Raw genomic sequence first — 25103 nt, 5'->3', positions numbered from 1 at the left:
GTTCAGAGCTATTTGAAAAATAACTTTTCTTTTACATACTATATTTCTTCCAATTTATTTATCAGTACTGTAAGAAAATACAAACTCCATATTCATGATTTATGGCCAAAAGAGAAAGCAAGTATACCTTGATTTTCAAACATTGCGTTTTTCCTTTGCTTTATTTGAAAAAACAATTGATATTTTTAAAATTATAAGACATGTCGTCATTGTGGAACATAAATACACACAATAGACTAAGAAGAGTTAAAACATCATTTTTCTGTGATAAAAAAATTATTTTCAAGTGTCAGGGTCTCTTGCTGCTGCAAAAGAATGCCAGATGCTTGCACTACTTTTTGCATCTGGTTTTACTTAGGCCAGCTGCAAGTAAATGCCTTAACCACTAAGCCATCTCTGCAGCCCAGCACGTATTATTCTACCACAGAAAGGCAATCAGATTTAACAGCTGCTGAATTTTCTTCTATCTCTTTCCCTGTGCAAATACAAGACAATGTATTTAACATAACAGAACATAATGGCCATCCAAGCCCACTGTTTCCACTTTATACAGTATCCTCAATTTTTCCTTTGTCATTAAAAACTCATTCTATGAAAGGCTGGAGAGATGGTTCATTGAGTAAAAGTTGTGAGCCCAGGACCCATATAAAAAGACAGGTATGGGGCTGGAGAGATGGCTTAGCGGTTAAGCGCTTGCCTGTGAAGCCTAAGGACCCCGGTTCGAGGCTCGGTTCCCCAGGTCCCACGTTAGCCAGATGCACAAGGGGGCGCACGCGTCTGGAGTTCGTTTGCAGAGGCTGGAAGCCCTGGTGGGCCCATTCTCTCTCTCTCTCTCCCTCTACCTGTCTTTCTCTCTGTGTCTGTCGCTCTCAAATAAAAATAAATAAATAAAATTAAAAAAAAAAAAAAGACAGGTATGCTGGGTATGGTAGCACATGCCTTTAACTCCAGCACTTGGGAGGCAGAGGTAGGAGGATCGCTGTGAGTTCAAAGCCACCCTGAGACTAGATAGTGATTTCTAGGTCAGCTCTGAGCTAGAGCGAGACCCCTACCTCGGGGGGGGGGGGGGGGGAGGCATGGCTCTCATGCTTATAACCACAGTGTTGAGGGGTGTGGAAACAGGACTGCTGGGACTCCCTGGTCAACCAGCCTAATCAAAAAATAAGGATCACCAGATTTAGTGACAGATTCTATCTCAGGAAAATAGGGTAGAAAAGCTATAGAAAGGACACATGACAACTACTTCTGACCTCTGCAGCATGTGCATGGGACATACACACCAAAAAAGTAAAGAAAATAATTTATATTTTTAAAAAATCATGTGTGGGTGTATGTGTTATGTGTGTATTGAGCTAGGGTCTCACTCTAGCCCAGTCTGACATGCAATTCACTACAGTGATCCTCCTATCTCAGCCTCCCAAGTGCTGGGAATAAAGGTGTGCATCATCATACCTGGCTCTACACACGCGCACACACACACACACACACACACACACACACACACGGTATGTATGTATGTATATGTGTGTGTGAATCTGACTCTACACAAAAAAGCAACTATTACTTGAAAAAAAATCACAAGATATGAGGTGTTTCAGTTTCTACAAAATCTCAGTGCTTATGGGGTATCACAAACAGATCTATATACAATTACAGATCTTCAAGGTGAAGAGAAAAGAAATGCAATCACTAAACAGTTACGAAAAGTTATTTTTAAATTTTTATATTGTTTCCTCATGGTTTGTCTCCTCAGACATTGTCCACAGGACTCTGAAAAATCATAGAAATATGCAGGTGCAAACTCAAGTCCAAGCTTCATCTCCAGGGTTGTGGAAAGGGGCTGTGCATCATGCAGCAGAGCCCTATGCTCCCTATGCTGCCTGGACTGAGCCCAGGCAGTGATCTCCCAGAAGATCCACATCAGAACAATTATGAAAAATCTTAAACCCCCACTTACATATCCTTTGTTAATTAAAATTTTAAATTCCCACTTACATATCTTTTGTTAATTAATCAGTTTATTTATGATTTGGGAGGACATTGCTGGGAATCAAAGCCAAGGTTTTGGGCATGCTAAGTATGCACTTTAATGCTGAGCCATAACCCTAGCCTTAAGTTTACTTCCTAGAAATGATCTCTAAACTTTCCATTCAGTTCCTTAATGGCTCAATGTATAATGACAAACACTAAAATCTTAAAAGTTTTATGATCAATGGTATTGTTCAGTGGCACAGCACTTCCCTAGCATGCATAATGCCTTTGGTTCAAGTTCCAGCACCACCAAAAAAGAAAAGAAAACAAAAAAACCTTGGGAACTTAAACTGTAGATTTAATGATATATTATAATCTGATAATTTCTGCCCACATGTTTATTTTTCCCCCAAGCTAGGGTCTCTGTGTAGCCCAGGCTGAAATAGAACGCACTCTGTAGTTTCAGACCAGCCTCAAATTCACAGCAATCCTCCTACCTCTGTCCTCCCAAGTGCTAGGATTGTAGCATGAGCTACCACACCCAGCTTTTGCCCACATGTTTTAGATCATTCCATGATAGTTAAAATAAAGTCCCTTATTAAAGTTACTGAAAACATATTAAACTGCTGCTTGATATAGTTTTGTTTTGTTTTTGGTGGTAGTGCTAGGGATCAAATCTAGCCAGAGCTTTGTGCATGCTATGTATACTCTACCCTCAAACACAAATAAAAAGGTTTTTTTTTAAAATTAACTTTAAAGGTTAGCATACGGAGTAATGGGTTTCACCATGGTATCTTCAAACATGTGTCATTACACTTTGATTTCATTCATTCCCATCCCCTATTGCTCTCCCCTACATCCCTGCCCTATTCGAGACTGTTTCCTTCTCCCCCTTCTGCTGTATTTTCTTTTAATTGTATTATTTTTATTTATGCATATATGCATATATTTATCTGTACTTGTGAGTTAGGGCATGCTCATGTCACTGCATGCATATAAAGGCCAGAGGACATCCTGACCAATCCACCTCATTTAAGGAAGGGTTTCTCTCAAACTTTCTCTGTGGTTGTTCCTTGTGCTATGCTCACTGAGAGCTTCCAAATTCTATCTCCACCTCCTATCTTACAGTCAGAGGGCCAGAATTACAGAAACCCACTCTGGCATGCCCATTCTCTCTCTCTCTCTCTCTCTCTCTCTCTCTCTCTCCCCCCCCCTCTCTCTCTATGTCAAATAAATAAATAAAATATTTAAAAAAAAAATTTAAAAATATAAAGAGCAAACTTGTAGCTCAAGAAAACTTTCCATTGCCAAGATTCCAGACACTCATTTTCTATACTGTATTATTTACAGATATTCAAATATTAACTAGCCATGCGCATTACTGACCATTTCACAAGAACACCTGCTTTATCCGCTTGTTTCAATAATATTAGAGTTACTATATTCACAATACTGAGCTTTTATACACAATTAATTTCAGATGTATCATGCATTTAAACCTACCCTTCAGGAGTCTTTTTAATTTTGCACAGTCCACATTAATATACTGTAACAATTCTATGTCATGGACATCAACATTGTCTTCTGAACAAACAGTCAATTCCTGTAACCTGAAAAATAAGAACCAAAAATAATGTATTTTTAAGTTATAGGAAAGTCTAAAATTCTAATTCATAGAAGAGGAATTTATGGGTTTATAAAAATAAAGACAAAGAGAACAGAATACATACTTCTTATTTAAAAACAAACTAAAGCATATAAATAATTCCAGGGGCATGAAGGAAAAAAGGATGATATTACAGTAAACCTCATACCCCTATCTTTAAGAATGAAGTTGCCTGAATTATAATTCCCAGGTTTAACCAGGGCTCTGGAAAACTAGGTAATTCTAGGTCTCAAACAGTTTTTCACAATGAGCTTAGATCACAATGAGCCTAGATCACCCTAAGCTTGAAAATAGGGAAAGCAGCACATATAATTGTATCAAAATCATATGGCAAGAGCTGGAGATGGCTTCATGGTTAAGAGGCCCTAACATACCCATATTCATTTATCGCTCTAAAATAAATAAATAAATACATCAAGCAAAACAACAGGAAGGAGGAGAGGGAGGGAAGTCACAGCTTAATGCAAAAGACTCTTGATGCAATACCCAGTATTAAATAAACAGATGAATAAATTTTAAGATCCAAGTTCACAATAGTTATAGAGTAGAAAATGTATCATATTGCAGCCCCCAATAAAATAATGAATCCAATAATCATTAGTACATACTAAAACAGTCACAACTTTATAGGCAATGTTGAGTAAGATGGTAATCTTAACTATCAACTGGGATCCAATGAGACCTGTCTCAGGAAAAAAAAAAAAGGGGGGGGGCTGGAGAGATGGCTTAGTGGCTAAGGTGTTTGGCTGCAAAGCCAAAGGATCCAGGTTCGACTCTCCAGGACCCACATAAGCCAGATGCACAAGGAGGCACATGCATCTGGAAGAATATGTTTGCATTACCATTCTCTCCCTCTCTCTCTCTCTCTCTATCTCTCACACACACACACGCACATACACACACACAAATAAATGAATAAATTTATTGTCGTGATATTATTCATTGATTACAAATGAACTATAAAGACAAATTTTCAGAAATAATTGCCATTCAAATCACTTGGACATTTTAAGTCATCTAATGCTATAACAGCAATGTCATAAGATGCCCCCACCTAAATTAAACCATCATAATGGTCTGTTAGGTGAGTCATCCTCTAGTTACAACAGCATGTATTAATGGTGCTAGCTAAATGAAAAGGCAAATGCAGTCATCTGAAACATGTTGTCTCTAATGGATCTCACTTCTGTCAGTCTGTCTACTGAAGCCAGTAAAAATCTGGACTCAAATAACTTCTATTCCAGCAACAGACTCAATTAGACTCAGAAGAAAAAAAAAACAACACCTGAGTATTTTTGCATGTGTTAAAGATTTCTAGAGTTTTCAAAATGGCTCACTTCCTTTTTTTTGTTATTTGTTTTTCTTTGGGGGGGCTTAAGGTAGGGGGGGCTCACTCTAGCCCAGGCTGACCTAGAATTCACTATGTACACAGTGGATCCTCCTACCTCTGCCTCCTAAATGCTGGAATTAAAGGTGTGCCCCATCACGCCTGGCATTCACTTGCTTTGTTCTATAAAGCAACTCATGCATAAATACACTATAGAAACACTGTTTTTTGTGGTTTCTATCTTTAATATACGACATATTAGGCTACTTAGTTGTCATGCAAATTAAGAGAATTTTTAATATCTTATCTTTATTTATTTACAAGATACACACAAAGACACAGGGAGAGAGAGAATGGGTGCGCCAGGGCCTCCAGCCACTGCAAACGAACTCCAGATGCATGTGCCACCATGTGCATCTGGCTCATGTAGATACTGAGGAACTGAACCCAGGTCATTAGGTTTTGCAGGCAAGTGTCTTAACCACCAAGCCATCTCTCCAGTCATAAGAGGGGATTTTTTTAAAAGTAACTTTCTAGCATCCTAGTTCCCTGTTTGCTATCTTGCTGGTTCTATTATGTATTATGAATCAGAAGACAAAATTACTCAAAAGATTTTGTGAAAATATTGTTCTATCATATGAAGATTACCAATCATATACAATTATAACATTTTTAATTTTCTTTACTATTCTGTTAAAATTGGAGAATACTCTAGAATGTTGCCTACCATCATAATTATACAAATAAAATTTTCTATTAAGAAGGATGCAAGTGAGCTGGAGGGAATGCTTAGAGGTTAAGGTGCTTGCCTGCGAAGTCAAAGGACCCAGGTTTGATTCCCCAGTACCCACGTAAGCCAGATGAACAAAGTGGCGCATGCATCTGGAGTTTGTTTGCAGTGGCTGGAGGCCCTGGCGCATCCATTCTCTCTCAAATAAAGTAATTTTTTAAAGTTTTTTAAAAAGTCAGTTACTAGGCTGGGCATGGTGGCACATGCCTTTAATCCCAGCACTCGAGAGGCAGAGGTAGGAGGATCAATCACCATGAGTCTGAGGCTACCCTGAGACTACACAGTGAATTCCAGATCAGCCTGAGCTACATCAAGACCCTACCTTGAAAAACAAACAAATAAGTCAGTTCCCCCAAATACCACAGCATAAATTCTCAAATTATAGTATATGTTTCTTTTTCACTGCTGCTGGAAAACAGAGTTAATTTAATAGAAGCCATGTTTGTACAACACTGACAAGTCAATGATAGAGGCACCAGTAAACTAAAAGGACTCTTTTCCTCTGTTTGTATTAATCTTTGAGTCACTAAATCTCGTAGTGCTTTGTATTATACTTATTACTTGGTCATAATTAAGTTAAAAACCCATTTAGGCTTTATTTGAATGAAAAAGACAAGTTGTTTTCATGAAAGTAAATTGCAGAGTCTCTTATAATTTCATCCTATTGAGAACCAAGACCAATTTCCTGATCTGTAAAGTGTGACAACTAATGTTCACAATAATGATTTTGATTTATAAGTAAAGGCTTACATTATATTTATGATATGTTTATTTCATATATCTTTAAAAGGCTTACATTATATTTATGATATGCTTATTTCATATCTTTAAATCATTAAAGTATACTATAAAAAGAATTTGGTTGAAATATGGCTAAAACAGAAGTATTAGAAAAACAACTGGTGTAGTGAAACTAACACAGTGTAAAGGCAGCCTGACTTAGAAATCTCGGCTCTTCTGTCAGGCATGGTGGTACACACCTCTAATCCCAGCAGTTGGGACGCAGAGTGTAGGAAGATGGCTTTGAGTTCAAGGCCACCCTGAGACTACATAGTGAATTCCAGGTCAGCCTGGACTAGACTGAAACCCTACCTTGAAAAAACAAAAACAAACAAACAAAAATGTCTTGGATATTCTATTATTTGGCGTAACACCTAAACTTTTGAGGGGATACTAATTTGCTTGCTTCTAACTACCTTTCAAAATTATTGTGAGAGTAATGACAATAGAGCACATAAACATGACTGTTTCTTAGACATTTAAAACCATAAATGATAGCCAGATATGGTGGTGCACACCTTTAATCCCAGCACTTGGGAGGCAGAGGTAGGTGAATCGCCATGAGTTTGAGGCCACCCTGAGACTACATAGTAAAGTCCAGGTCATCCTGGGGTACAGTGAAGCCCAACCTTGAAAAACCAAAACAAAACAAAACTATAAATGATAAATTTGACTGTCTAATATACATTTAAAATACAGTCCACTTTCCAGAGAATCATACTTTGCAATTACTTCCTTGTGTTTCTACGTTGTCTAGTTCTGTTTTGTTTTTTTAGTAACTAGTGATTTTGTGATAAACAGCAGAGCTGTGACATTAAAATCTTCACTATACTTCTCAATTATTCCATTTGCTTTGAGTAATGTAATTTAAAAGAATGTGTAAAAAAAAAAGGCATAAGAGGATCAGAAATGTAGCGCAGTAGCAGAGTACTTTCCTATCATATATAAGTATCCTGGATTCATTCCTCAGGAGACAAAAAAGAAAAAGGCTCAGATGTAACAGGTATCTTTTCCTAAAATGTAGACTTTCAAATTTGTAACAGTGCTCATGTACACATCAACAATATTACATAACTAAAAATTAAAATAAATTTTAATGCATAAATTTCTACAAAAGCCTAGTCACTTCTGTTTTTATTAAGTACACAAGAGTTCTAGAATTTATATTGCTTAATAGTCCTGCATAATTTATACACTAACCTTGTAGAAATGCGACTAAAGACTGCATTGAAGTTGTTGCAGCTAAGAGAAAACAAAACTCCAGAGGCAGAATTCCGAAGCTCAGCTGCATGTTGGTTTCCTTCACGACAGGTGTGAAGAAAATGGCAAATTTCTGGCAGTAACTGTTTGACCAGCATCGTTTCATCTAATCTCATTGTGTCCTTTGGCTGCTGAAATATAAACAATCACATCATTCTAAAACTTTACATATAAATATTTGCTATTATGTAAAATTTCAAACATACAGAAAGAATAGCTAGCTGAAACCCAATAAACACCCATATAGCCATCACCTTTATTCAGCAGCTGCTAACATTTCTTTGTATTTATTATCTCTACCTATAGATGGTCTCATAAATAAGACACATCTTTCACTTTACAATAATGAGTGAAATCCAACCCTCTACCCAGCCTCATTAGTCCCCCCATTGCCTTTTCTCACTTGTTGGATGGTCAGATCCAGCGAGCTGTGAGTTCTCAATAAACTTTATTTGTATTCATTGGTGAATACATTATGTTATTTATCTTTAGCATCCAAAGAAATTCTTAAGTGGGGATCATACCTGCCTTTGTACGAACATTATCTTATATACTACAAATAATGTTGAGTTAAATCATTTTCTAAGTATGTTATAAATATCATAATATTTTACCCCTTATTTATATCAGCATATTTTAAAAATAAGGATTTTTCTTCAATATAAATTCCACAATTAACACAACAAGGAGAAATATAGGTCCTCTGTATCATCTAATGCATAATTTGAATTTAAACACCACCACTACTCCCAAAATTTCTTTTATTTTTAATTATTTTATTTATTTATTTGAAAGAGAGAAAAAGGCAGAGAGAGAATGGGCATGCTAGGGCCACTAGCTACCGCAAACGAACTCCAGATGCATCCACTACCTTGTATATCTGGCTTACATGGGCACTGGGGAATTGAACCTGGGTCCTTAGGCTTTGCAGGCAAGCACCTTAACCACTTAACCATCTCTCCAACCCCCCAAGATTTCTTTTACAGTTTTTTATTCAACGAGGATCCAAAAAAGATTCATATATTGTAACAGGACTGTTATGTTCCCTCAGTTTCTTTATTCTAGAGCCACCTCCCATCTACACCCACAATATCATTTTAAAATATTTTTATTTATTTGAAGGGGGGGCAGATAGAATGGGCATGCCAGAGCCTCAAGTCACTGTAAATGAACTCCAGAAGCGTGCATCTGGTTATCTAGGTCCTGGAGAATTGAACCTGGGTCCTTTGGCTTTGCAAGCAAGTGCCTTAACCACTAAACCATCTCTCCAGCTCCAGCATATATCATTTTTACATTCCAGGACACAGACTCAAAAAAAAAAAAAAAAAACCAAGCCAGGTGTGGTGGTGCATGCCTTTAATCCCAGCACTTGGGAGGCAGAGGTAGGAGGACTGCCATGAGTTCGAGGCCACCCTGAGGCTCCATAGTGAATTCCAGGTTAGCCTAGGGTAGAGTGAGACCTTCCCTCGAAAAAACAAAAACAAACAAACAAACAAAAAACACCAAGCCAGCTGTTTGTCTTATAGAATGTTCTATTTTTAGGATTATTTCCTAATTATTTCATTATTGTAGATAATGTATTTCTTTAAGCAGGAATTTTAACTCACTTGTCAGATTAGTTTCACTTCAAGTAGTTCATATTTCATCACAGCAAAAACACAATACAACCAGTAATGACCCCAAGTTTGATAACTTTGGTATTAACATTAAAATCTTTAGCTTGTAATGTAAATATCCATATCACAAATGACAGCTAACCAGAAGATAAGCCATCCTGAAGGTAAGTTGTGCAGTGTTACAATGACTAGATATCATGGGTTTTCTTTAAAACAAAACAAAGCAAAACAAAAACAAAATATATATATATATATATGTGTGTGTGTGTATGTGTGTGTGTGTATATATATATATATATATATATATATATATATATATATATATATATAATTTGACACAGAAAGAGGGAGAGAGAGAGAGAATGGGCATGCCAGGGCCTCCAGCTACTGCAAACGAACTCCAGACATTTGTGCCCCCTTGTGCATCTGGCTAACATGGCTCCTGGGGTACTGAACCTGGGTCCTTTGGCTTTGCAGGCAAACACCTTAACCACTAAGCCATTCCTCCAGCCAAGAAGTATCATGGTTTTGATATCCACACATGGATACCAATTTTAGTAATACCAGGAGAATGGCACAGAACAAAAATACTGTATAATTGTGTGTTGGGTCCTATACTGTAACTATACTCCAAGTGCTTTTAGATGCAAACTGCAAAATAACAACAGCAGATAGAGAATCCTTTAAAAAAAAAAAAAAAAAACAGGGCTGGAGAGATGTCTTAGCAGTTAAGGCACTTGCCTGCAAAGCCTAAGGATACCACGTTCGACTCTCCAGATCCCATGTAAGTCAGATGCACAAAGTTGAGGCAAGCACATGGTAGCACATGCCCCTAGATGATGCAAGCATCTGGAGTTTGATTTCAGTGGCTGAGGCCCTGATGTGCCAATCCTCTCTCTCAATCTCTCAAATAAAAAAATAAACCCATAGGGCTGGAGAGATGGCTTAGCAGTTAAGCATTTGCCTGTGAAGCCTAAGGACCCCAGTTCAAGGCTCGATTCCTCAGGACCCATGTTAGCCAGATGCACAAGGTGGTACACGTGTCTGGAGTTCATTTGCAGTGGCTGGAAGCCCTGGCGTGCCCTTTCTCTCTCTCTGACTCTTTTTGTCGCTCTCAAATAAATAAAAAATAAAATAAAATAAACAAAAAAAATAAACCTACAAAATATAATGTATAATATCTGTTTATTTATAGGCTATCCAAATAAGACAGTTGGAACTAACTTCAAATAATAAAAAACAGAAAAATATTAAATCTTTGAATAATAGTCATATATAATATGATTCTTCAGACTACAAAGATTTAGTCATAATATAACACTAGTAAATGCTCTCATTCACTTAGCTATTTCAACTATTTATATGATAAACATGCACTATTTGTAGGCTCCATTCTTCTTAAACTGCCTCAACTGAATCTGCACTAAATATGAGAATCGAACTTAGAAAGTTATGAACATAGCACCTCTCTCTCTCACACACACACACATACACACACAAACCCTGATACTGGTTTAGGGATACAGCTCAGTGGTTCATGCCTAAGGCCCTGAATATAATCCCAAGCTCCACAAAGAAAACAAGAGCAAAATATAATTAAGCATTTTCAAAAGTAAAGCAAAGCAAGGTACACAGGTTTTTTACATTATACAGGTTAAACCATACCAAGGCTACTTCCAAAGAGCATTAACTCAGAAGTCAATAATATCAGCAATCATTCTTCAAATTATATGTAGTATTACCTTCCAGTTACAAATGTTGATGAGGAAAAAGCTGTGGAAACTGAAAAAGGCAATTCACCAACCTACCCCCATTCAGTCATGGCAAAATTCCTCTACCTTGGAAAGTGTAAACAACTTTACCAGGCTTATCAAAAGCAGCTGGGGTAATGAGAAAGAAGGCATGGGAAGGGCCATGAGACCCCCCACCTGAGTTCTCAGCTACACCCTGTGCCAGCTGTCCTCAGTAATGCCCATAACACATGGAGTCTCATGACCTCGGGGAGAGAGAGAGTATATAAGGAGCAAAAGATCAAGGAACATGAGCTCCACTGAGGTCTAAGTAAGCCCTCACCCTGAAAGTGAGGAAGGAGCATCTGCAGGGATAATCCTGATACAATGAGCCCCACTGAAGTGCTGCTCTAGGGTCTCTATACTCCTGGATAGGAACAAGGAACTTCTGGAAGCAGCCACAGGGAAGTTGTCATTCAGGGTCAGATGCGACTTGGTGGTGTGGCTGTTCTGCGGTCCCCAAGATCTGTAGGTAAGCCCTTATCCCAAGACTGAAGGAGTTTCCAAGGGATAATCTTGACATAAGAAGCCCTATCAAAATGGCTGCTTCAGGGGCTCCACGTTCCTAAAACAAATTCTTTTCATGCTCTATAAGTGACCCCCAATAAATTTCATTGGCTCATTAAACTGGTATTGGTGTAACTGTCCTTTGGTGTGCCATCTAAACCCTATTTGGAGTGAAGACATGTGTCACTGTTTCCCCAGGAGAAAAGTTTTCCATGACCCTGATATACTGGCAATGACAAAGTACTAAAACTGCTGCCAATTCAGAAGTTTAAAACTGTCCACTGTCCCAATTCCACCATCCTACATAACAATGCTTTTGCTCTTTCACTCCATTGTTAGAAATTACCAGATGGCACAGAACTTAAATATGTAGATCACCCTCATTTTAAGCTTATTAACTTAAACTAATTAACACTTATCCTCACAAGTTTGGAATAAGGCCAAGGGTCGACAAGAGTTTAAAATTTTATTATAAATTTTTCTGACACAAGCTTCCTAAGAAAATACAGTTTTGTGAATACAATTATTTTTTTCTAATTTCCTAACCAATTCCTTCCCCTAACACTTTACTATTCCCTGTCTACTCAAACATACCAATCAGTCTTCATTTTCAAAAGTCTCTTCCCTCTAGGATTACTAGCAAGAATTGTAATGTATATACAATAAAATCCATTCTGAATACAAGCAAAGTTCTGAGTTCTGCGCCAAACAAAAAGAGAACATAAGAAATAAGTTAACTCTAAACATATATAAGAGAGAGATTTTCAAAATGAAGGTATTTAACTTTTAGGGCTGGGCATGGTGGTGCACGCCTTTAATCCCAGGACTCGGGGAAGCAGAGGTAGGAGGATTGCCATGAGTTCAAGGCCACCCTGAGACTGCATAGTTAATTCCCGGTCAGCTTGGACCAGAGTGAGACCCTACCTCAAAAAAAATTTTTTTTTAAATAAAATCCTACCCATGTTTCAGGAAGAATTAAGGTCAATGAAGAGAAGCAACATTTTGCCTTACACAGCAGAAATAATCCTGAAGAAGGTCATATATAATCATGATTGAAACATACTGCACTAACCAGAGGAAACCTGGAAAAGAACTGCTTGTACTCAATGACCCCCCACCACCAATTATATATACTTGTATTTCACAAAACAAGTGTCAAGCTAATTAAGCTAGTATCTATCCTCAAAAGACTATGTTCAACTTTCAAGAGTAGGGTTAATTTTCAAGGTCTCTATTATGTAGATTTGGATAGTAACTGTTAACATCAGATTCATGAAGAAAGAAAAGTAATATTACTTGGTCTTCTGAGTAATGTTTTTCAATTATGCAATACTACAAAGCTAACAATATCTGAAAATTTTAGTTAAGTAGTGATTGCTTCATAAAAATATTTTCTAAAAAAAAATCTGAGACAGCAGGGTGTGATGGCATATTCCTTTAATCCCAGCACTCAGTAGGTGAGGCAGCAGGATCACCTTGAGTTCGAGGCCACGCTGAAACTAATAGAATTCCAGGTCAGCCTGGGCCAGAGCAAGATCCTACCTCAACCCCCCCCACAAAAAAAGAACCCCAGAGACAAATATATGGCTCAAGCTTAACACTTTATATATAAGTAAACTTAAAACCTATTAAATTTACAAAAGGTGAGAGAATAATTTTCTCTAAATACTATACCACCTGGTCAATTATATTGGCAATCCATATTCATATTAAACAAAAACTCTGAATGTGTCCAGTGTCCATACCTATAGTTTGGCATGTCAGATTCCCTCAAGATTGAGTTCACAAGATCTTCCTTTAGAATGGATTTACTTACCCCAGCAAGACATTTTTCCAGTGTATCCAATATAATCAACTGAGAGAGATATAAATTTTTTTCAGCAGCTTCTCCAAATATCCTCTAAAAGAAAATATATTCAGAACATTAAAGTTGGTTGCCACTCTTCACTATAAATCAGTAAACATGAAATATAAGGGACTAAGAATTATGAAAAATCAACAATCTTAAGGCTGGAGAGATGGCTCAGCAGTTAAGGCACTAGCCTGCAAAGCCAACGACCCAGGTGTGATTCTCCAGTATCCACATAAAGCCAGACGCACGAAGCGGCATATGCATCTGAGTTCATTTGCAGTGGCTGGAGGCCCAGGCACACCCATTCTGTCTGTCTGTCTCTATCTCTTTCTGCTTGAAAATAAATAAAAATCTTTTATTTATTTGCAAGAAGAGTCTGGAACTGGGGGAGGGGCCAGGCTCCAGCCTTCAGGGCTTCCAGCCACTGCAAGACAAACTCCATATATATGTACTATTTTGTACATTTGGCTTTACTTGGGTACTGGGGAATCAAACCCTGGTCGTTACACATTGCAGGTAAGTGCCTTAACTGCTGAGCCATCTCTCCAGCCCCAACTACAAGTTTTAATACAGAAGGCCCCAGACTTAACCAGTGGTAACATGTAGACCATTCAAGATCATCTGGACTGCTACTTTCAAAAGGTCTAAGTCACAGTTACTAGAGATGAAAGGTTCAATTCCCCAATACCCACTTAAGCCAGATGTACAAGGTGGGGCATGCTGGTAGAATTCATTTGCAGTAGCTAGAGACACTGGTGTACCCATTCTCTTTCTGCCTCTCTCTCTCAAGTAAATAAATAAATATTTAAATAAACAAATAAGTAAATGAAGACTCTAAACTATGGTCAATTCACATATTATACAAAAATAATCTAAGTCCCAATTCCAGAAAGATAATGGAAAAGGAAGTAGAGTTATGAATACAAGAAGTTTCTAAGGAAAAAAATATGAAACTATAATGTTACACATGTGCTCATCCACAAAATACAATGAATCATAATATATGAAGTCTATAGAAAACTGCTTCCCATACTTCAAAACAAGTTCCAAACTTCTAAATCAGGAACAACATAAAGCAAATTCACAGACACACGCACACACACACATCCCAAGTACTTACCATATTGTTAACATTCTTTAAGATGGTAGTGAGGCCGCTTATAACCAAGGAAAACTTGTATTTGGAAATATTGATGAGACATTCCTTGTTGTGTTCAGTGCTGACTTTGGTATGTGTGTTCTGCTGTCCTGTTTTTATTGGGAGCTGGGGGGTGAAATGTTGAAAGTTTACCCTCCAATATAATTAAAAATAACTTTTTTCTCACTGAAAAGTGATACTGTATGAAATCTTCATCAACCAATTACCATTTTTAAAATCTCATCCTTCAATTTTCAACATATAATAGCATTAACAGCAAATCTTAAGTTACTTGGAGATTTTTAAGTTTTCTTTCTAGAAGCTATAAAACTGTATCTACCAAATTAAATCTTTCACCCAGCACTACATAAAAGGGGGGAGGGAGAAGAAGGGAAAACAGAATAAAGTAGGAGAAAGGAAAAGCAAGCTCACTCTCACAGGAATTTAAGCCCCACACCCCTGTGTCTATCTTGCAATGATAACACTTCAACAAAATCTCCCACTAGGCTTCACCTCTTAACAGGCTCACCAGCTTCCAAACTGCCACACTGAGGGACAACATTCCAATACATAAATTTTGGAGAACATTCTCAAAACATATGAATATATACGCACTAATTTAATATGCTAAAGCCTATCTGAAATTAAAGAACTAGTCCATAAATTGATGCCAGATCTACTGGCTATGTATCTAAAAAAAGTAACTCATCAAGGTTGAAAACATGCCCACATGATGTAAAGTCCACTGTAAAAAAAAAAATAAAAAAAAAAAATAAAGTCATAAAATGGCAAGTACAAGTAATTAAAGAATAATTTCATAATACCAGAGTGTGATGAACCTTCATATGCAAAACAAAAACACAGAAGCTATAAAAAAAAAAGACAAAAAAAAGTTAAGGTCTATGAGCTGGAGAGGCACTTGCCTACAAAGTCGAAGGACCCAGGTTCAATTTCCCCAGGACCCCATGTAAGCCAGATACATCTGGAGTTAATATGTAGTGACTAGAGGCCCTGGCATGCCCATTCTCATTCATATTCTCCCTCCCTCCCTCCTTCCCTCCCTCCCTCTCTCCCTCCCTCCCTCTCTCTCTTCCTCCCTCCCTCCCTCTCTCCCTCTCCTCCCCCTCTCTTCCTCTCCCTCCCTCTCTCTCCTCTTCTCTTAAATAAATAAATGAAAATTTAAAAATTAGAAGTGTAAGTTCTATATAAAGAGGTTCTCTAAGGCTAGAGAGAGAGTTCAGCAGGTAAGAGCACTACCTACACAAGATGAGGGCCTGAGGCCACCTGAGTTGGATTCCCTAGCACCCACATAAATAGCTGGACATAGCCATGCACTCCTATAACCCCAGTCCTGTGGGAAACAGAGACAGGACAACTGCTAAGGCTTATGAAGACAGCAAGCTCCAGAAACAGTGAGAGACTCCATCTCAACAAAACAAAGACAAGCTATGAGGATGGGTACACCCGATGTTCTCTATGCATATATATTTATATAAGTATATCTACACACATATATATACATGTATTTATATGTATTTATCTATACACATACATATTCTACATATACATGTGTATATATGTGTACTTCATATATGCATATATATCTATACATACACACATAAGGATCTACATATACCTACTAGCTTTGAAAATATTTACATCACTAATAGACATGGTTATTTCATCTATTAATAAGAAAAACTAATTAATGGAAAAAAACATTGAAACAAGAAGCAATTCAGTGAACTGGAGAAATGACATAACAATTAAGGTGTTTGCCTATGAAACCTAAGGACCCAGGTTCAGTTTTCCAGGTCCCATGTAAGCCAGATTCATAAGGTGGTGCATGTGTCTAGAGTTCGTTTGCAGTGGCTAGGGGACCTGGAGGGCCCATGATCTCCCTCTTGCTCTCCCCCTCTCTGTCTCTAATAAATAAATAATTTAAAATTTTTTTTTTTTGTTTTTTTTTTTTTTTTGGTTTTTCGAGGTAGGGTCTCACTCTGGTCCAGGCTGACCTGGAATTAACTCTGTAGTCTCAGGGTGGCCTTGAACTCATGGCGATCCTCCTACCTCTGCCTCCCGAGTGCTGGGATTAAAGGCATGCGCCACCATGCCCGGCTAATTTAAAATTTTTTAATGAAGCAGCAATTCAGGTAAGATGTGCTTAATAAATATAGGTAATACTCATTTCACTAATAACTGAAAATGTAAAAACAGGGCTGGGACATATATACACAAGGCCCTATGTTCAATCTCTCCAGTACCACCAAAATTAAAATATCCAAAATAAAACTGGAACACAAAAAGGAAACAAATATATCCTTGTAGTAAAAAGGGGAAACAATTGGCAAAAATAAAAAAGGTCACCAGATATGACGGCACATGCTTTTAGTCCCAGTACTCAGGGAGGCAGAGGTAGGAGGATAGGATCCTCTCAGTTTGAGACTAGCCCAGGGCTGCAGAGTGAGTTCCAGGACAGCCTGGGCTAGAGACTGCCTCAAGGAAGAAAAAAGAAAAAGGCAAGGTCATTGAATCTGAGAGGTTCGCTGCGTTTACTTTTATGAGTTTGATTTCAACCAAAATACACTACTTTCATAATTGGGGGGAAAAGTAAATTAAACATTTAATGCTACACTACAGAAATACAGAGATTGGGAAAATTGTTCAGTAGTTAAAGGCACTAGCTTGCAAAGCCCACCAGCCTGGGGTTCAATTCTCCAACACCCATGTAAAGCTGATGCAAAGTGATGCATACATCTGTGATCCCCTCCACCTGAAATTGTCTTCTGACCTCCAAATGTATGCTGTGCCACATGTACCTACACACAAATAAACGAAGCCTTTTAAAAATGCTAACTAATAATTTTTTTAAACACAATGTATTAAAAACATTTTTAAGGCTGGAGAGATGGCTTAGCAGTTAAGCGCTTGCCTATGAAGCCTAAGAACCCTGGTTCGAGGCTTGATTCCCCAGGACCCATGTTAGCCAGATGCACAAGGGAACGCATACAACTGGAGTTCATTTGTGGTGGCTGGAGGCCCTGGCGTGACCATTCTCTCTCTCTCTCTCTGTCACTCTCAAATAAATAAATAAAAATAAACAAAAAATTAAAATATATATTTGTAAATAATTTTATAATAAAAAATAATTCTTTAGATATAACGGAAAAATACAAAAGGTTGAGCTGGAGATATGGCTTAGTGGTTAAAGGCACTTGCCTACAAAGCCTGATGTCCCAGGTTCAATTCCCCAGTACCTTCGTAAAGCCACATACACAAAGATGGTACATGGATCTGAAGTTTATCTGCAGTGGCAAAAAAAGCCCTTGCACACCCAAATTCATTCATTCATATTCTCTCTCCTCCCATCACTCTCTGCAAAATTAATACAATAATTTTTAAAAATAGGTCTGACTGAAGAAAATGAGCACCTTTCAGTTATGATCTCTGTTAGAGTATGTACTTAAAATCCAGTGTTCCAGTAAGTAAGCATATTTAGCCAAAGAAAAACATGAAGTAAAGCATTTGAAACAATGATCATTTATTTCTATTTCTACTCAGAAATTCTTAAAAGTTCAAAGGCTAAAATGTTTGCCTCTATGTACCCAGTTTCCAAGAGCCCCTCAAATTTCTATGATTAGGTGTAGAAATTACATTGTGTCCATAAAAGAAAAAAAGCAAAGAAACAAAATCATATGAGGTGGAAAACACCATCATGCCACTCTTCACATCAGGAAGAGACATACATCCGGAAAATGCACCAGGCTGGGGGAGTGGTGGCGCACACCTTTAATCCTAGCACTGGGGAGGCAGAGGCACTAGGATCGCCATGTTTTTGAGGCCCTGAGACTACAGAATGAGTTCCAGGTCAGCCTGAGTCAGAGTGAGACCCTACCTCAAGAAGAAGAGTAGGAGGAAGAGGAAGAAGGAAGAAGAAAGAAGAGGGAAGGAGGAAGAAAGGAAGGAGGGAGGAAGGAGGAGGGGAGGGAGGGTGGGGGAGAGGGAGGGGGAAAGAGGGTAGAGGGAGGGGAGGGAGGGGGAGAGAGGAAGAGGGAGGGGAGGGAGGGGGAGAGAGAAAGGGGAGAGAGGGAGGGGGGAGGAGGAAGGGAAACGGAAGAGGGGGAGGAGGAAGGGAAACGGAGGAGGGGGGAGGAGGAAGGGAAACGGAGGAGGGGGAGGAGGAAGGGAAACGGAGGAGGGGGAGGAGGAAGGGAAACGGAGGAGGGGGGAGGAGGAAGGGAAACGGAGGAGGGGGGAGGAGGAAGGGAAACGGAGGAGGGGGGAGGAGAAGGGAAACGGAGGAGGGGGGAGGAGGAAGGGAAACGGAGGAGGGGGGAGGAGGAAGGGAAACGGAGGAGGGGGGAGGAGGAAGGGAAACGGAGGGGGGGAGGAAGAAGGGAAACGGAGGAGGGGGGAGGAGGAAGGGAAACGGAGGAGGGGGGAGGAGGAAGGGAAACGGAGGAGGGGGGAGGAGGAAGGGAAACGGAGGAAGGGAAACGGAGGAGGGGGAGGAGAGAGGGAGGGGGAAATAGAGGAGAGGGAGGAAGGGGGAGGGAGGGGGAAGGAAGAAATAGGGAGGAAGGGAAAGGGGGTAAGGGGGAGGGAGGGAGGAGTGGGAAGGGGTAGTCAGGAGGAGGAGGGAGGGAGAAGAAGGTAGAAAGTAACTTCTGAATTGTACATTTATGCAAACACATTTGTACATGCACTCCTACACTCACATGCATACACACACATACACACATGCAAAATAGGACAATGCCAACAGACACTATAGTAAGAGGGAAGAGAGGCTGGAGGTATGGCTTAGTGGTTAAGGTCCTTGCCGGTAAAGCCTAAAGGTTCAATTCCCCAGTACCCACATAAGCTAAATGCTCAAGGTGATACATGCATCTGGAATTCATTTGCAGTGACTATAGGGCCTGGAACACCCATATATTCCCTCCCTCCCCCCCCCCCAATAAGTAAATAATAATTTTTAAAAGTTTTTAAAGAGGGGCCAAAAGGATACTTCTAGGTAAAATCACATATTCTTCCTAGATGTCCACTTACCTGGAATTTCTAAGATAAAAATTCAGATAGTAAAAAATAGACTGAGGGCAAGAGAGACCACTCAGTGGTTAAGTGCTCTTGCTGCGCAAACCTAAGGGCCTGAGATTCAGAACCCAGTTAAACAACTAGGTATGGCCATGCACATCTGTAACCCTTGTCCTGTAGGGAAGGAGGGCAGCTCAAACAAGAAACAGTAGAAAAGCAACAGACAGGCCACTGCAGGTGAGTGTACCCTGCCACAGGTAAATGCATAGGCCACCTTAAGGGTACAAACATGTGCATGCATGCATGTAGTCAAAAAAAATTTTTGACTGTGCTGGAAGAATATCTCAATAGTTAAGGCATTTGCTTGCAAAGCCTAATGACCCAGATTTGATTCCCCAGTACCCATGTAAAGCCAAATGCACAAAGTGGTGCATGCATCTGAAATTCACTTACAACAGGTGGAGGCCATGACTTACCCATTTTGTCTCTGTCTGTCTCTCTGCTTGCAAGTAAATAAAAACATTTTTTAAAGTACAGACTAACTACAATACCTTCTTTATGTCAGGAACTATGCTCTGGCCATTAGCAATAAGTCTTAAAAAGTTAAGTGTGGCCGGGTGTGGTGGCACATGCCTTTAATCCCAGCACTCGGAAAGCAGAGGTGGGAGGATCGCTGTGAGTTCGAGGCCACCCTGAGACTACAGAGTGAATTCCAGGTCAGCCTGGACTAGAGTGAGACCCTACCTTGAAAAGCCAGAGAGAGAGAGAGAGAGAAAGAGAGAGAGGGAGGGAGGAAGACAGGGAGGGAGGAAGAGAGGGAGGGAGGGAGAGAATGGACATACCAGGGCCTCCAGCCACTGAAAACAAATTCCAGACACATGTGTCACCTTGTGCATCTGATTTATGTGGGTCCTGGGGAATCAAACCTAGGTCCTTAAGTTTCACAGGCAAGTGCTTTAACTACTGTAAAGCCATCTCACCAGCCCTTGAAAAAAAAAATTTTTTTTTTTTTTTGGTTTATTGAAGTAGGGTCTCTAGTCCAGGCTGACCTGGATTCACTCTGCAGTCTCAGGGTGGCCTCGAACTCACAGCGATCCTCCTACCTCTGCCTCCCGCATGCACCACCATGCCCGGCTTCCAGGAATACTTTTTTAAAAACTAATTTTAGCAACTCCCGGATCCTCTGCACCGCCGGTGGGTGCACAGGTGGAAAGGTAGCAAGACCCGAGGAGATAAACCACCCCTCACATTTCAGCCAAGGCCCAGGTGAAACCACAGAGGAACTGGGAGATGAGCAGGAATGCTACTTCTAAGATGAGCTTGACAATCAACACCAGGGTGAGGAAACAGGTATTAAGGATACTTAACACATACCAAAGCAGAAGTCCAGAGGCTCCTAAAAGCTCATCACTGAAGTAGACTTAAAACATACCCACCATGGCTCAGGGAATTTTAAGGAAGGGGGGGCAGAAAGATTATAAGAGGGGATGGAAAGATTATGAGCCACAGGTAGGGACAATGCCCAGAGACAATGCCCACCCCCCAAAACTGCTGTTCCCACAACACACAACTCTATGGGAAATACCAGCAACCCCACTGAGGAGGACCCCTGCAGAATGGGGACAGGGAGGGAGGAAAAGATGGTACTAACACATGAGGCACCCATACAAAGAATGTGGTTTTCTTTGTAATTTTATTTATTTGCAAGCATAGAGGGAGAATAAATGAATGAATATGAGCATGCCAGGGCCTCTAGCTACTGCAAATGAACTCCACATGCATACAACCACCCTGTGCATCTGGCTTCCGTGGGTCCTGGGGAACTGAACCTAGGTCCTTTGGTTTTGCAGGCAAATGCCTTAACGGCTAAGCCATCTCTCCAGCCCCAAAGTATGTTCTTAATAAAAATAAATAAATTTTAGAACCAAGTCACTAATCAACCAATGAGACCTCATGAAATCAAAAAGCTTTAGTATACAAAGGGACCCAGCTAATCAAGCAAACACGTAACTACAAAATGGGAGAAAATCTGCCAGCTATACATTTGACAGAGTATTAATATCTAGGATATACAAAGAGCACAAAAAAAAAAAAAAAACCTAAGGATTCAAACTCCATCAAAAAATGGGCTATAGGGGCTGTAGAGATGACGTAGTGGTTAAGGCTATTGCCTGCAAAGCTAAGGACCCATATTCAACTCTCTAGATCCCCTGTAAGCCAGACGCACATGATGATGCAAGTGCACAAGGCTGCACATGAGCACAAGATAGGGAGGGGATGTGATGGAGAATGGAATTTCAAAGGGGAAAGCGGGGGAGGGTATTACCAGGGGATATTTTTTATAATAATGGAAGATGTTAATAAAAATTGAGGGGAAAAAATCCTATGGCTGAGGAGGTCATAAGCCCTCAGGGAAAACTGCTACTATTGTTTGGCTCAATGGTTATATTATACCCATATATTAATACTACTCTCAATTTCTTTTCAGATGGCTGCAAAGCCCACATTCTAAGGATTGTAGACAGACAGTGGCTGTTACATTAACTATGCAAAGACAGACAAAAAAAATTGAAGGACAGGGAGGACACTCACTTATGGCTATTGTCCACCTTATGTTGGCCAGGAGGTGATGTCTACTCTCTGCTCATGCCATCGTTTTCCCCTGCCATCATCATGAAACTTCCCCCTTAAGCATGTAAGCCAAAATAAACCTTTTTCCCACAAGCTGCTCTTGGTTGGGTGATTTCTACCAGGAATGCGAACCTGACTGTAACGGTAAAGTGGTACCAGGAATGAGATTGCTGCTAGATACACGACTGTATGGCTTTGGCCTTTTAGAGCTGATTTTCAAGAGGAATGTGGAAGGATTTGAAACCTTGGCCTAAGATATGCCTTGCAGTGCTGTAAGTACAGCTTGATGGACTATTCTGGTCAGAGCAGAAAGACCTAAATGCAGTAAGAACTATGGACTGTGAAATTTGGCTTATGAGGGTGAGAAAGAGCTTTGTTTGGACTGGGCTAGCAGTTTGTGTAAAAAGCTTGCTGTTACGCCCATGTCCTGAGAAGTTGTGCAGGGTTGCTTTGCAGAGAAATGAAACAGTGTACCACTGAGGGGATCAGTTAGCCAAATCAAGAGCAGTTGGTTCCCCACCATGGCTGTGTGCCACTACTGCACTTGTGTGGGAATCACATCAGGTTATTTGTTGCTAATTAGGTTAGACAATGAGTTGCTTGAACAGATATTGGTCATTTCCCCCAGTCACCCATGTAGCACCTTCTGGCACTAGACACACTGACTGTCTGAGGACTGACTCTCTCCTGGCTTCCAGCCATGCCATTCCATTTTACGTGTCAGCTGCGTATGGAGTCTTCAGCAATAGGGTCTTACCACTGGCCTTTGGTGGGTCATCAAGTACTCTGACAGAAGTCTGTCATTGTTTTGGGAAACCTTGTAGGTTTCTCTGATCAAAAGCTCATTGTGGATGGTAGCCCCAAGCTGGTAGTGGGGGTTACAGGTCAGTGCCCACTAAGAAATTGAGAAAAAACATAACTAATATACAAGAGTTAGAGAGGAGAGAGAGAGGGGGAGAGGGAGGGAGGGAACATGTAGAAGATTTAGTTAGTCTTGATCCTACCCTTTCCAGTGTCTTGTGGTTCAGGTGTTTCCCGTAAGGGTCTAGTGAGGGTTCAGCCATTTGGTCTGTCTTTTAGGAAGTAGAATTTTATGGTACCATTGCCGTTTGGGTCTAGATTACTGTTTTCCACCCTTCGATGCCCTCCCTGGCCTCTCCATCCATCCTATTGTCTAGTCCATGAGGTGCTTGCTGGTAACTGATCCCCTCAGTGGTATGAGACCCATAGCTGGAGCTGGGAAACAAGTCAGAACCATACCCAAACATAAGTCCACTCTCCAATATCAAGCTACCATCAATCATGGGGTACAAGAGGGCCTACACCTATCAAACTCTCTATCAAAAAAGTATTATCTCAATTTTCCAGGTGCTAACTTACTCTCTGTTGGAGAATCTGCTTCTCTTTTTCAGATAGATGCAGATCCTAAGGAGAGAGCTGCCCCAACATACCTCAAAAAGGGCCCAACTGAAACTAAGGACAATTGGCAAAACAAGCAAGGGTAATGTTTTCCTGATGACTGGGATACCAGCACAAAGGGGAAGGAGACCAACACAGAGAAAAATCAACTCCTACCAAATCAGAAAGCCAGAGCCTCAGTGGCCCCCAACACCTCAGCACTGAAGCAGACCAAAAATGAACCCAACATGGCTCAGGGAAATTTTGTGGAAGAGGGGGCGGAAAGAATGTCAGAGTCACATGTTGGGTCATGATGTGCAGAGACATTTATCGTACCAATAACTGTGGGCTAACTCCACAATGCATGACCCATTTACATCAACAAGGAGGGTCCAATGGGAGGGGTAGATCATGGATGAGCCTAAACAATGGTACCAAACTGCCTGTATTTGCTGAAAAGAAAACTAATAAATTAAATTTTAAAAAAAGAAATGAAACAGTGTGAGCAATGGGATATGGCACAGAAAAAAATCTTTGGGTGAGGGCTGGAGAGATGGTTTAGCAGTTAAGCGCTTGCCTATGAAGCCTAAGGACCCTGGCTAGAGGCTCAATTCCCCAGGACCCACGTTAGCCAGATGCACAAGGGGGCGCCCGCATCTGGAGTTCGTTTGCAGGGGCTGGAGGCCCTGGCATGCCCATTCTCTCTCTCTCTCTATCTGCCTCTTTCTCTCTCTGTCACTCTCAAATAAATTAAAAAAAAAAAGAACAACAAAAAATTTAAATAAAAAATCTTTGGGTGAATTGCTGCCTGTTCAACTGCAACTGAGAGATTACAACCTTTGAGACTGGGCAAGTTGACCTGCACTGGGGCAACAGGAAGAACACAGACTCTTTTGAAGGGGCCTGAGTGCTCAAAGTTCTTCAAAGTCTGCTTTACTCTGCCCTGGATTAACAAATTGGCACCCTACCTGGTATTGTGGAGTACAGGAAATGCAGGGAAGAGAGGGTCATTGAGTTTGTAACACAGTCTTGTGTTTTGGAAATGGCCATGGGCAGTGTGAAGCAGGTTTGCTGGATGCCTGCATGGAGACCCCCATGGAGCCATGAGGATGAATCATGGTTGCAGTGGAGACCCAGCGGAGATGCCAGTAACATGAGATGGCTGCCAAGGAGAGCTGCCGACCCCAGATGAAGTTTTCAAGGACTGTGAATAGCCTAGCTGGAGGGGCAGAAGTGGAACTCCAGAGACTTGTTGGTGGTTCGAATTATTGGACTTGAAGACTTGTCACTGGCTAGAGTTGTTGGACTAAGAGCTAGAGTGTTTGATGTTTGCCCTGTTTAAA

At 40.2% G+C, this 25103-nt stretch overlaps 1 protein-coding gene and 1 non-coding gene across 7 annotated transcripts in view; both read right to left on the bottom strand.

Annotated features, from left to right (window-relative positions):
- The window catches only part of Nf1 (neurofibromin 1), a 281308-nt gene that overhangs the window by 204305 nt on the left and 51900 nt on the right, over positions 1–25103 (bottom strand). For 5 of the 6 annotated variants that reach the window (XM_045158367.1, XM_045158370.1, XM_045158368.1 and 2 more), the window contains exons 2-5: positions 14680–14823; positions 13524–13607; positions 7735–7925; positions 3475–3581 (exon numbers count right to left, since the gene is read on the bottom strand). In XM_045158367.1, coding sequence (XP_045014302.1) covers positions 3475–3581; positions 7735–7925; positions 13524–13607; positions 14680–14823 — 526 coding nt within the window. The remainder of the gene's footprint in view (positions 1–3474; positions 3582–7734; positions 7926–13523; positions 13608–14679; positions 14824–25103) is intronic. The other variant, XM_045158369.1, reaches the window with a different exon arrangement.
- LOC123463819 lies at positions 1725–1924 on the bottom strand. Its single transcript, XR_006639194.1, has one exon. It is a non-coding gene; the product is annotated as a small nucleolar RNA SNORA73 family (small nucleolar RNA).

Source organism: Jaculus jaculus, chromosome 9, assembly GCF_020740685.1.
Source record: "Jaculus jaculus isolate mJacJac1 chromosome 9, mJacJac1.mat.Y.cur, whole genome shotgun sequence".
Lineage (NCBI taxonomy): Eukaryota > Metazoa > Chordata > Mammalia > Rodentia > Dipodidae > Jaculus > Jaculus jaculus.
Note: the sequence above shows the minus strand (reverse complement) of the source record. Positions and strands in the feature narration are given on the sequence as shown.